Source organism: Acinonyx jubatus, chromosome D4 (assembly GCF_027475565.1).
Source record: "Acinonyx jubatus isolate Ajub_Pintada_27869175 chromosome D4, VMU_Ajub_asm_v1.0, whole genome shotgun sequence".
Lineage (NCBI taxonomy): Eukaryota > Metazoa > Chordata > Mammalia > Carnivora > Felidae > Acinonyx > Acinonyx jubatus.
This window is the reverse complement of record NC_069391.1, coordinates 76700663-76713513: the sequence shown is the minus strand read 5'-3', so window position 1 is coordinate 76713513 and position 12851 is coordinate 76700663. Positions and strand designations below refer to the sequence as shown.

The 12851-nt window shown below is 42.5% G+C and overlaps 1 protein-coding gene across 1 annotated transcript in view; it reads left to right on the top strand.

The window, feature by feature from the left end:
• Window positions 1-12851, top strand: part of RORB (RAR related orphan receptor B) — a 195934-nt gene that overhangs the window by 143636 nt on the left and 39447 nt on the right. The window contains exon 4 of the mRNA XM_027041032.2: window positions 4956-5357. Within this exon, the coding sequence (XP_026896833.1) occupies window positions 4956-5357 (402 nt within the window). The remainder of the gene's footprint in view (window positions 1-4955; window positions 5358-12851) is intronic.

The window sequence follows — 12851 nt, the reverse complement described above, 5'->3', positions numbered from 1 at the left end:
ATCCTCCTAATGACATGTAAGTAGCTAACTTACGAGGACAGATTTCACAAATTAGGTTTCTATTTATCCAGAACAGCATTGTCCGGTATCCAGAATGGTAACCACATGTCACTATTTAAATTTAAATTAATTAGAATTAAATACAACTTAAAGTTCACTTCTTCAGTCACACTAGCTGTATTTCAAGCGCTCAATAGCCCCATGTGCCTGTGGCTACCATTTTGGAAAGCATAGATGACATTCGATCATCACAGGAAGTTCTATTGGAAAAGGAGAAGGATGTGAGAGAATATTTTGAAATTAGGAATAAGGTTGGGTAGATTGAATCTGATCTTTTCTACAAAGCTTGGAGCACTATAAAAAAAAAAGGCACATCCTTGAAACTGAAAAAAGTTAAATTAAGACCAGTTTACTTGGTAAGCAACAAGATACGAGCATGGTGAACTTTACAGCCAGAAGATTGTGAGATACAATAATTTCCAAAATGACTACAGAAAGTCACAGATGATAGTTCTACAATTGGGCTCTCTTGAAACCAACAGCATATATCTAGTTGTCCTGTGTTGGTAAGCAGAAATCTTCAAAGAAGCAATGACTTTGTTTTACAGTTACTCCAAAAACTTCCATTCCACTTAGAATGCCACAATCCAAATAAAAATGAAAAGATCCCCGATACTTTGCATAAAATCGTTCTTTGCTAGCATGAGATCAGAGTGAGTGATAAGAGCATATCATGAGTAAATACCACCATCACTGAATATTTATAAGGCACTTGCAATGTATACAGAATCGTGCAAGTTTCTTTGAGAGCTAGCAGTTTAACAAGAGGCTGCCTCTATACTCAAGTGAAAATCATTAACAGAATGATTCAAGTCTGAGAGGGGCAAACACTTAAAACATGTGCCATTCTGATTAATGGGTAGTGGTAAGAAGAATGCTAATCCTTGAAAATAGAACAGTAATACAGCCTTTGTTAAAAATACCCCTATGAATACAACAAATGTTTTTACAGATAGTGACAAAGGGATTCTATACACGTCAGGAAAGTTGGGTAGATTTATTTGTTCCATGTACCGTAACTGTTTTCCCCAAATATGCCATTACTTTTATGATAGGAAAGGGGCACAAAACCACTAGGACATCACTGTTTCCGACATGAATGGAAAAATCTATTCTAAAATAATATTAGAGTAATTGCCAGCAAAGTTCTTTATTTAGAATGAAGTCTGTTAGTTCCAAAATGTAGTGGAGCTTTAGGTCGTCTCTGAAAATATTTCAGTTTGCTCAGTGACCTGATAAGTCAATACCTTGGAAAAGGCATCACTATTCACCATTGGGTTTTCAGATGTTTACCAGGACAGAGGTCTTGACAGCCTACTGATTTGACATTGTTTGCTTGGATTATGAGAACTATGGTCAACAGCAGATTTCTGGACCTAAAATTATTAAATGTAGAGTCTTAACTGGGTTTGGTCATTCATCAGCTGCCAGCTAGAGGTCAGCCTGTGCCTCTGCTGAGGGTAGATGGCCTTCTCTGGAAAGACCTTATCGTCTAGCAAGCTAGTGCAGGCACATCCTTTTTGTGGTGAGAGATTCAGTCACCTAAGAACTTTTGAAGCTTCTGTTTGTATCACATATGTCAGTATCTCATTGGCCCAAAGCAGGTCACATTGATGAGGTTTTTGGGGGGTGACAGTGGGGCTCATGGGGTCCAGAGCCAACAACCAAGAAGGAATTCTTGAAGATGTCTTTTGGTGCAAAAGTGATTTTATTGAAGCATGGGGACAGGACCCGTGGGCAGGAAGAGCTGCCAAGGAACCAAGAGAGACTGGTTGTATACTGTGGGATTGGGGGAGGTAAAGTCCAGGGGAAGTTTCCAGAGAGATTTTTGTATGCTAAAGACTCACAGGGTACTGGAGGCTGAGCTGTGGTCAAGCTAAAATTGTTTTCCCTCTAGCAAAGCATTAACATGAAGACAGTAAGGAGTTAGTTCCTGGAGAAACATTTTACTCTGCCTGCCTCAAGTATTTACCAATGCGCTGCAGGCCATAAGGAAATGGAGTTCTATCTGCCGTTTCCTTCAGCCTTTATTTCCCACAATCACTCTGGAGGGGTGATGGAGACTTTTAGGTCCTTCAGGACTATGATCTCTATCATTTTTTTCCCCCTTTCCTTTGTTCTTGGGCAGCCAGGAGTGCCTGAAGAATATCACACTTATCCCACCTGGGGGTAGGGGTGGGGGGGGGGGGCGTGTCGCCTGTCAGCTTGCCTTAAGCTCCCTCATCAACGTGCCCCTGAGGCAAGTGGTGAGGCCTGCCTGGAATGAAAGGGCATTGCATATTGACACCCGGAAGGGCATAGAAATAGGTAAGAGGAATCAGGGTCATTAATGAAATCAATCTACCACAAGTATATTTCACCTAACTATAGAGTGCATGGACATCTAAAGCAAGGTTTAAATGGAAAGGGTTTTAAAAGGAGGCACTGCATTTATGTCTCCATGATAGAAGAGCCTCCTCTTCTCAGTCTTTGCTCTCTAATAGATTTTAAACAAACAAATGCAAAAGCTCTTCTACTAAAGTAACTCAAGAAAGTAATCTACTTCCACCAAAATCTTAATCTACCAATAGATAGAAATTTTGTATCATCCTCAGGAGTTCTGTAACAAATTGCTGTTCTGAACCTACCTGAATGCAAAAGACAGGTTAGCAAATAAAGAATGTCGCATTCATATCTTGCTGGGGGGGGGGGGGGGGGGAGTCCTTCCTGAATCAAAAGTTATCATGATTTATTTTTTTCTGATACAAAAAGTTTTTTCCCCAGAGAATTTATATTTATTTATTTATAAATTTATTTATTTAAAAAGTATTATATTACATAATATATATAATATTTGTAAAGTTATAATATAAAGGTACAAAGGAATGCTTTCCCTAAAATTTACTTTAGGATTTGCCCCATGGACAAACTGGAAATATCACCGCAATTAATAAGCAAATCCATGTGTCTCTGAGAAACAGAACCTAATAAAGATAGTATCTCTACCAACAAAGTTAAACACAATGATCTAAATGATTCGAGACGCTATTAAAATGACAGTAGAGGTAGAAAGGGGAGTTTGGTCTGAATTAAACAGATGAATTGTCTTCATTCAGAAAACTTACTGGATAAATCATCCCTTTGTTTTTCTATTTAGGCAGCGTCAGAATGCCTGCCTGAACGTTTTTGGTTTTTTTTTTTTTTTTTTTTTACTGAGGATTAAGGAAAAACAGGAAGTTTGGGCTGCTACAAATCCAGTCCTCATATCCACAATCCAGCAGGCAGGAAAGAAGAAAACAGTGAGCCCCAACACTGAGAAGTATATGCAGCATTTCTATTTACCTCCTCTTATCCAGAACTTAATCTCATAGCTGCACCTGGCAGTGAGGGAGGCTGGGAAATGTGGTCTCCATTCTGAACAGCCGATGCTCAGATAAAATTTGACAACTCTGTAGCCAACAGAAGGAGAAGACGAGCACTGATGGAACGTGGCCAGCGGGGAGGGGGGTGGCTCTTCCACAGTAGGAATCTCTTCTGTGGGCCCTCTGTGCTGGAGAGTCCTTAAGCACTTCACCATGTAGTTATTTTCAGAAATCATTCTCACGAACCCGACTAACTGAATCCAGGAACTGGACCTGTTCCTACCCTCCACTTCCTTCTTTCTACATTCCCTGGGCTTCCAAATACCAACAGGTGATGAGAACACTGTCACGAAAGAAAAGAAAATAGAAACTCAGGAGCCTCCAAGTTTGCCGTAGTCCCCACCGTTAACATGAACTGCAGGACATAGTGTTTGATGAGGCAGACAAGGTGGCCTCTCACTTAAAATATTCACAGCCTAAACTGGGAGTTGACAGTTTGTGAGGGAAAATGTCGATATCCATAACAAATCAGGAGGTCAAACTCTACCAGTTAAGAAACAATGAATTCAGATCAAAGCATCCTCAGATTACTCTGTGACCTGTTAGAGACTTTTCCTCCTTTTTCCTCACGATGGCTAAGGATTTGGGGCAATATAAAACTTGGGGCTGGTGGAACAAGAAAGGAGGGGTAGCTGTGGGCTTCCTTGCTGAGTATTGGACTTAACAAGATTGCTGTTTTCCAAATATTCTTTGAATTGGATCCCAAAAGCCAGCTGAAGACAAATACTTCCTTAAAATTGCGTTTATCACCCTGCCCCACAGCGTTGGTCTTACCCAACATGCTGTGTAGAAAATAGTGAGGGGGTGCCTGGGTGGCTCAGTCCGTTAAGCGTCCAACTTCGGCTCAGGTCATGATCTCTCAGTTCGTGAGTTCGAGCCCCTCATCGGGCTCTGTGCCGACAGCTCGGAGCCTGGAGCCTGCTTTGGATTCTGTGTCTCCCTCTCTCTCTGTTCCTCCCCCGCTTGTGTTTCCCTCTCTCTCTCTGTCTCTCACTCAAAAATAAATAAATAAACATTTATAATAAAAAGGTGAGGCATGTCCAGAGATTTAAAAAAATGAAAATGGTGAAATAATAGGGCCCTATCCAACAATCTAGTAACCCTAATGCTTAGTAGGGGAAGCTAATATTCAATGTTGGTTGACATTTTAACAGCAGGTACTATTTGTAGTTTTTGGTTTGTGGATTCCCCCCCCCCCCCCAACACATAAGAAAGAACCAGGAAATATGCCTTCTAACTTCATGGCCATCAGAAATAAAGTTAAGCCCTGGCATTCCTTCCTAGCTCACGGTTAGCTCTCGCTCTGCTCATACACCAGCACAACACCCCTGAACATAGCCTTTCACCAAATGTGGGGTGCGAACGCATGGAGCCTTCCGCTATGGTGCTGGGATTTTGTGCGCTGGATGCTGAGGGGACAACCGTCCGTGACCCCTCGGATGGATCGGGAATGATAACCCCAAGTGCCCTCTTCTGCTTGTCTCTCCAACGCAGCTGTGAAGTTCGGGAGGATGTCCAAGAAGCAGAGGGACAGCCTGTACGCCGAGGTGCAGAAGCACCAGCAGCGGCTGCAGGAGCAGCGGCAGCAGCAGAGCGGGGAGGCGGAAGCCCTCGCCAGGGTCTACAGCGGCAGCATCAGCAACGGCCTGGGCAACCTGAGCAACGAGGCCGGCGGCGCCTACGCCAACGGACACGTCATCGACCTGCCCAAGTCCGAGGGCTATTACAGCGTGGATTCCGGCCAGCCGTCCCCTGATCAGTCAGGACTTGACATGACTGGAATCAAACAGATAAAGCAAGAACCTATCTATGACCTCACCTCCGTACCCAACTTGTTTACCTATAGCTCTTTCAACAACGGGCAGCTAGCACCCGGGATAACGATGACTGAAATCGGTAAGTGGCGGTCTCCTCCCCCACCTCGCTGTTGGCAATCGCGCTTTGAAGCTGCCATGGTCTTGTTTAGGCCGGGCATTTTCTCAGGTGTAGAGTCAATGACTTGCATTCGTGGCTTCTAAAGAAAAAAAAAATGATAATAATAAGACTGTCTGATTTAAAAAGTGCGTTGTAATAAATGGCATTGTTCTCCAGCCCCATAAAAGTTTATGGCAAGCAAAGGAGGAGAGAAGAAATTGAAAACGGAAAGACGCTATCCGTAAAGAACAGAACCTATCTGTTGGATTTGGGCTCAATTTGGCATAAACACGGGAATTTCAGCAAGAATTCTGAGTGATACTATTTAAAATAAAATAGGGGAGGGATGTAGAACGGGTATGTGATAACTGAATGGGCAGGGCTCCGATTCTTGCTCTAAGATAACTTGGGACAAACCGTAAGCAAATGGGACCTCAGTTTGCTTCTTTTCAAAGGCAGAGGGGTAGATCAGAAAGATGGCTAAGCCTCTTGTAAATCTGAATTCATGAATTCTACATGGGAATAGAGTCTGAATCACTGGCAGTGAAACGAGGGTAGTCTGGAATGTCACGGAACATACGAGCAACAAATGAGTTACAGCGAACAGGGCTAGTCACAGTCACGATGGCATGCTTGCTTCAGCAACCTGACCCTCCTTTGGCTGCAGTGAGCTTTGATCCCTTAAGGCGTGGTCCTCAAGAGTGCCCTGTCCCTAGGTATGCGCTCTCCCGACCTGTTACAACTTTGTTTTACCCTGTTAAGCTCAGGAGTCTATTAAATGTTTAACCAGTTGAGCTCATCAACTAACTGCCATAAAAATATTGATGGTTTAACACATGAGCCTCCTGGATACCGAGGCTGCATGTCTCTATCAGGCTTCATTGTGGTATTTGGGGGCTGGGGGGTGGGGAGCAAGCTCGGTCTCAGGAACCTTGGAGCAACCTCCCCCTCTCATCCTGACCTCATCCTGGCCGAGCAGAGTCCTTAGGACCCAGGCCACCTGAGTTCAAATGCCGACTCTGGCTTCTTTCAGCTGGGATGAGTTGCTGGATCCCGGCTTCCTCCTCTTTAAAAAGAGAAAAGTGTTAGTTCCTAGATCACACGGTTGTAAGTAAGAATTAAATGAGTTCATACTCGCAAAGCAGAGGGATGTTGGACACTCGGCAAGTGTTCAATTGCTCTTAGCTGTTATTATTTGGATGCCAGTCACCTTCTCTGTCTAAACTGTGAGTAGGAGCCCGGAGCCTACGAGTGTTTTAAATAAAGTTGACGTGAACACATAATGAAGCACATGCCATATGTATCCTGGCTACTTCTGCCATCTGGGTGAGGAAGAAGTGATGTTACACAGTTATACAACCTGAAACGTTATTTCTCTCGTTCAGCAATTTAGCACGTGACCGTGACTGAAGAGGTGATTGACAAAGCCCCTGTAAAGACATTCACAACTGAGAGACACAGAAAACAGAACATCCGCTATCGCAACAAAAGTTCATTATTCATTATTACTGCTCCCTTTAACCTTGTTTTTTAACGATGTCACAGGCACTTCACATACATTTAATTTTTACAAACACCTTATAAGTAAAAGTAGGATTCCCATTTTACAGATGTGGACACAGAGGCTTAGAGATGTCTCATGACCTTCCCAGGGTCCTTCAGGTCCACTAGGACAGTCTGATTCCAGAGTCCTTTTGCTTATCTATTACCCTGTTACCCGCTCTGGGTTTAATATCCACGAACTGCACTGTCAACCAATAGGGACAGTCTTTTAAGGTGGGCTCACTCAATTTCCAAGAGACATGTTAAAAAGAAAAAGAAATAGGTTCCATTTTTTCCTTAATATCTAAGTGTCTGAGTCTGCTACTGATTTTGAACATCTGTATAAAACATAATGAGGCAAACACTCGTCATCGTTGGGCAGTCTTCTGCCCCGTACGAAGACTTAGAAAGTCTTCCAGGAATTCAGAAACCAGTTTCTCTGTGATTTAGAATCAGTTGGAAGTATTAGGGAAAGAGAACTACAGCCAAAGCCATCAAGTCTGGGTACCCTTCTCCAAGTAACACTTCCTCTCTGGCCCTCAGTCTATTTATGAACTGATGCGTTTGGACTACATGGTTTCAAAACGCCTCCAGATTTTCTACAAACTTCGATGCTCAGAAAAAAGCCAGCATAGATTTTTTTCCTAACTAGTTCTCGGTACCACTAGTCTTTAGAGTTCTCTGGATATGCTGTAAAGTTTGGAGGTTTCTTCCATCAGACTGTCAGGCATGGAATTAGATTGTCGTGGCTGGTCTCAAATTTAGCAGGCTCCTAAGCCAAAGTGTTGACTTGGTTCTCATTTCGTTAACACAACAGCGCCATCTAGTGGACACAAACTCATGCCATGGGTATCAAAAGTAGGTACCTTTGACGAGCGGCAGTAATGGGATACACCGTTCTTTCCTGCACCATCCAGAACACTGCCACTCATTTCACGAAAACATTAAGTCCGCAACAGCATCGCTGGGCAGAAAGGCATCAGTAGTGTGGGGTGGTGGTATGATTCTAGAGCTGAATTTTGCCTGAGTTCAAAACCGGGTGTGCCCTTTCCCATGAGCAAGTTACCTAATAGCCTCTTTGAGTCTCAGTTGTAAACCTGGAACAATAGTAGTCCCACCAGTGTGTGTTGATGAAGTGAGTTAATATTCCTAAGTTCTTAGGACAGTACCAATCAAGCATTCGCCTTATTATAATAGAAATGGTATTGCAATTTTATTCATCTCACGATAATTAATAACATTACCAGCTGTTACAGACAATAGAATTACCTTTTGTTGAGCACCTACATTGTGCTGAGCAACGTCCTATATTTAATTTTCATAACAATCGTATTATGCCTATTATGGAAGTATGTTTATGTCCATTTTACAGATGGAAAAAAAGGCTCAGAAGTTACAAAACTTTAAAAAAAAAAGCATAATAAACATATGAGCTCAGGTCTGAGTAACATTAAAAACGATTCTTTGGACCATCATATTATATGTCCTCCCACCAAAGGGAGCCCCTCGCAAGTTAGTTGGCGTTCCCATAGCAAAACATGCTTGGTGTTTGTTGCCTGCCTGTTGCTCTTCTAGGTGCTACAAAGGAGCTCTCAGAGTGGGAAAGCTGACCTTCTGACCTGGCTTGATTTTTTTTAATGTTGATTTTCATTTTGAGAGAGACACAGAGAGACCCTCAAGTGGGGGAGGGGCAGAGAGAGAGAGGGAGACACAGACTCTAAAGCAGGCTCCGGGCTCTGAGCTGTCAGCACAGAGCCTAATGAGAGGCTCGAACCCGTGAACTGTAAGATCATGACCCGAGCTGAAGTCAGACGCTTAACCGACTGAGCCGCTCAGATTCCCCTGACCTGACTTGATTAATGAGCATCTATACTAATCTTGCTGGTGACAAGCTGTCACAGAACAAACCCTATGCAGACAAAAGAGACAATCTGATTTTAGCCACATTTTTGACTGGGTGAATTGAAGGCTGTAAGGGCGCTACAGGATTTCTGAACATCGTGCCTGGCTGTTAGAAACCCTGGTCTGCTTCCTCTGGTTTCTGAAGGAACAGTGAACTGTGTACAAGCAGGACACTATTCTGATATTGAATTATCATAAAAACAGCTGTAAAACCAGTTTTCGGACTAGTTCATGTAGAATATGGCCTTACAGCTTGGAATTGTTTAATAAAAATACATGTTTATGAACCATCAAACAGGGGTGCCTGGGTGGCTCAGTTGGTTAAGCATCCGACTCTTGATTTGGGCTCAGGTCGAGATCTCACATTTGGTGAGATTGAGCCCCACGTCGGGATCTAGACTGATGGTGTAGAGCCTGCTTGGGATTCTCTCTCTCCCTCTCTCTCTTTCCCTCCCCCCCCACTCTCTCTCTCAAAATAAATGAATAAATATTTTATAAAAAGCATCAAACAAGTGTATAAGCAAAAGCAGGCAGATCCCAAAAAGTAAGCTTAAGGAATATCATCAGAGTCAGGAATATCCCCCAGAAAATCCAAACTTGTCTTTCTAAAAATGTACCAAAGAAACTACAGACTTCTTAGGTTAAGGACCTAAGACTCAATGTAAGGAGAGAAGTGTAGAAAATGCATGTTAGCCATTTTGAACCTCATAGCAATGCCTTCAAGTGGGTAGTGACGAAATCATTCCATTGTGCAGATGAAGAAATTAGGGGATTTTCCTTGAACAGAGTGAGTTAAGTGGTAAAGCTTAAATTCCAATGTAGGTTACTACCTCAGACTGCCAGGCGTTCTTTCAAAAACATATTTTTGAAATGTGCCAGGCACTCACAACCAGCAGACCGTGGCTCCTGCCCTCACCAGCTATGATGTGGACATGAAGAAAAATCATTGCAATTCAGTGCGTCCTTTACTGTAAGTCCTGGGCATGATGTTACCACAAACCCTCCTAGAGGTGAGGAAGAGGGGGGTATGGCTTGCCCCGAGCCATATCTCTTATCAGAGATGGCTTCTTCCCATGGTCTTGGTAAGACAAAACAAAATGTGGATAAACAAACAAAAATATGAAACATGTCAAGAATTATACCCTTGGGTTTCTCAAAATCCCATCGGAGGAAAAGCGATGAAATAAGGCAGGGACAAAAGTAAGCTGCAAATGAATATTTAGGCAGGAGTATTAACTGGGTTTAGCTGGAATTTCACTGCAAGCTGGCATGAGGATGTGTTCTATGTTTCGGGGTAAAATTTTGCAGTGGTTGGTGGTAGGGAGGGGATGCTGGGGAAGGGGTACCCGGCAAGCAAGCAAAGAAGAAAGGGGAGACTCTTGTATGCCCTCCCCGCCGTCGCTCTCAGATGGGCTGGGGGATTCCGCAGGACTAATACTCTTAACAAAAGCCCATTTAAGTTCAAAGATGATTGATAATGTATCTGTGAGGAGCTAGACAATAAGATAGTCCAAATAACCAAACAAATGCTTTCATTTCTTTTTAATTTTTTTAAGTTTGTTGATTTGTTTGCTTGTTTTAATTTACATCCAAATTAGTTAGTATATAGTGCAACGATGATTTCAGAAGTAGGTTCCTCAGTGCCCCTTACCCATTTAGCCCATCCCCCCTCCCACAACCCCTCCACTAACCCTCCGTTTGTTCTCCATATCTCTTTTGTTCTCCATATCTCTTATGTTCTCCGTATCTCTTATGTTTTGTCCCCCTCCCTGTTTTTGTATTATTTTTGCTTCCCTTCCCTTATGTTCATCTGTTTTGTATCTTAAAGTCCTCATATGAGGGAAGTCATATGATATTTGTCTTTCTCTGACTAAATGCGCTCAGCATAATACCCTCCAGTTCCATCCACGTAGTTGCAGATGGCAAGATTTCATTCTTTTTGATTATCGAGTAATGCTCCATTGTATATATATATATACCACACCTTCTAATCCATTCATCCATCGATGGACATGTGGGCTCTTTCCCTACTTTGGCTATTGTTGATAGCGCTGCTATGAACATTGGGGTGCATGTGCCCCTTCAAAACAGCATACCCGTATCCCTTGGATAAATACCTAGTATTGCAATTGCTAGGTCATAGGGTAGTTCTATGTCTGATTTTTTGAGGAACCTCCATACTGTTTTCCAGAGTGGCTGCTGCACCAGTGTGCATTCCCACCAGCCGTGCAAAAGTGTTCCTCTTTCTCCTCATCCTCACCAACATCTGCTGTTGCCTGAGTTGTTCACGTTAGCCATTCTGACAGGTGTGAGGTGGTATCTCATTGTGGTTTTCTGTTGTATTTCCCTGATGATGAGTGGTGTTCAGTATTTTTTCATGTGTCAGTTGGCCATCTGGATGTCTACTTTGGAGAAGTGTCTATTCGTGTCTTTTGCCCGTTTCTTCACTGGATTATTTGTTTTTTGGGTGTTGAGTTTGATAAGTTCTTTATAGATTTTGGATACGAACCCTTTATCTGACATGTCGTTTGCAAGTACCTTCTCCCATTCCACTGGTTGCCTTTTAGTTTTGCTGATTGTTTCCTTCGCTGTGCAGAAGCTTTTTATTTTGATGAGGTCCCAATAGTTCATTTTTGCTTTTGGTTCCCTTGCCTCTGGAGAGGTGTTGAGTAAGAAGTTGCTGCGGCCAAGATCAAAAAGGTTTTTGCCTGCTTTCTCCTCGAGGATTTTGATGGCTTCCTGTCTTACATTGAGGTCTTTCATCCATTTTGAGTTTATTTTTGTGTATGGTATAAGAAAGTGATCCCGGTTCATTCTTATGCATGTCACTGTCCAGTTTTCCCAGCACCACTTGCTGAAGAGACTCTCTTTACCCCATTGAATATTCTTTCCTGCTTTGTAAAAGATTAGGTGGCCATACATTTGTGGGTAAGTTTATTTATTTATTTTGAGAGAGAAAGAGAGCAAGTGAGTAAGGGAGGGACAGAGAGAGAGGGAAAGGGAGAGAGAGGGACAGGGAGAGAGAGAATCCCAAGCAGGCTCTGTGCTGACAGACCCATGTGGGGCTCGAACTCACAAACCTTGAGATCATGACCTGAGCTGAAACTAAGAGTCGGATGTTTAACAGACCAAGCCACCCAGGTGCCCTGCAAATATGCTTTTAAAAACAGTAGGGGAAATCCATCAAGGGAGCTGTGAGACTAAGGGGATAAACTGCCTTTTACACACATTACCTGAGTTGGCTGTCGTATTTAGTAATTTTCTGTCCAGATAAAGGCAAAGAAATATGAACTCCTTGGTCTCGCCTATATAATCTTAAATGTAGATTTAGTTTCATCTTTCTTGTGTGTTCTATTTATGGAGCCTGAAATTTTAAGCATCAAAACTAGACGTAAACCTCTTTTTTGAAAAAAGTTACCTGTTCCAGATGCTGAGTATTAATAGAGGAGAGTACAAAAAGAGAGGAGTATGAAAGTGATCTAGTCCCTTCCACTACCACTTTATTCTATGAAGTCTACACAGAGACAGAGTGAATATCGCTAGTGTGTTTTATTTGGGGGATTCTATCAAGATTGCTGTTTTAATTGTTACTTATTAACACCAAGCAGGTGCTATGGTCTTAAGGCAGCACCTTTAATGACACATGCTTCTACAGATCAATCTTCTATAACTGCTTGAATCTATCTATGCATATTCACATGTATATTTAATAAATATACATTTCTCTATGCATATTTAACTACTCGTTCAGATATGGTACAGGGAATAGAATTTAACTCTAGCTATATATTTCCCTCGCCCCTCTCATGGCACTGGTAGCAAAGACAGGTAGGCATGCGATTCCAGAACAACTGTCTGCTTAGTCATTGAAATGGATAAAAATAGACTAAATGAGAAAAATGATTCAAGCAATAGGGGAAAATGAAAATGCAGTGTTGTTTGCTTTTCCTGTCTTGCTTTTGGGGAAGACACCTTTTGAGCTTCCACTGTTCTCTAATACCTCTTGCTCCCTTCCCCAACCACAGGCCCTTT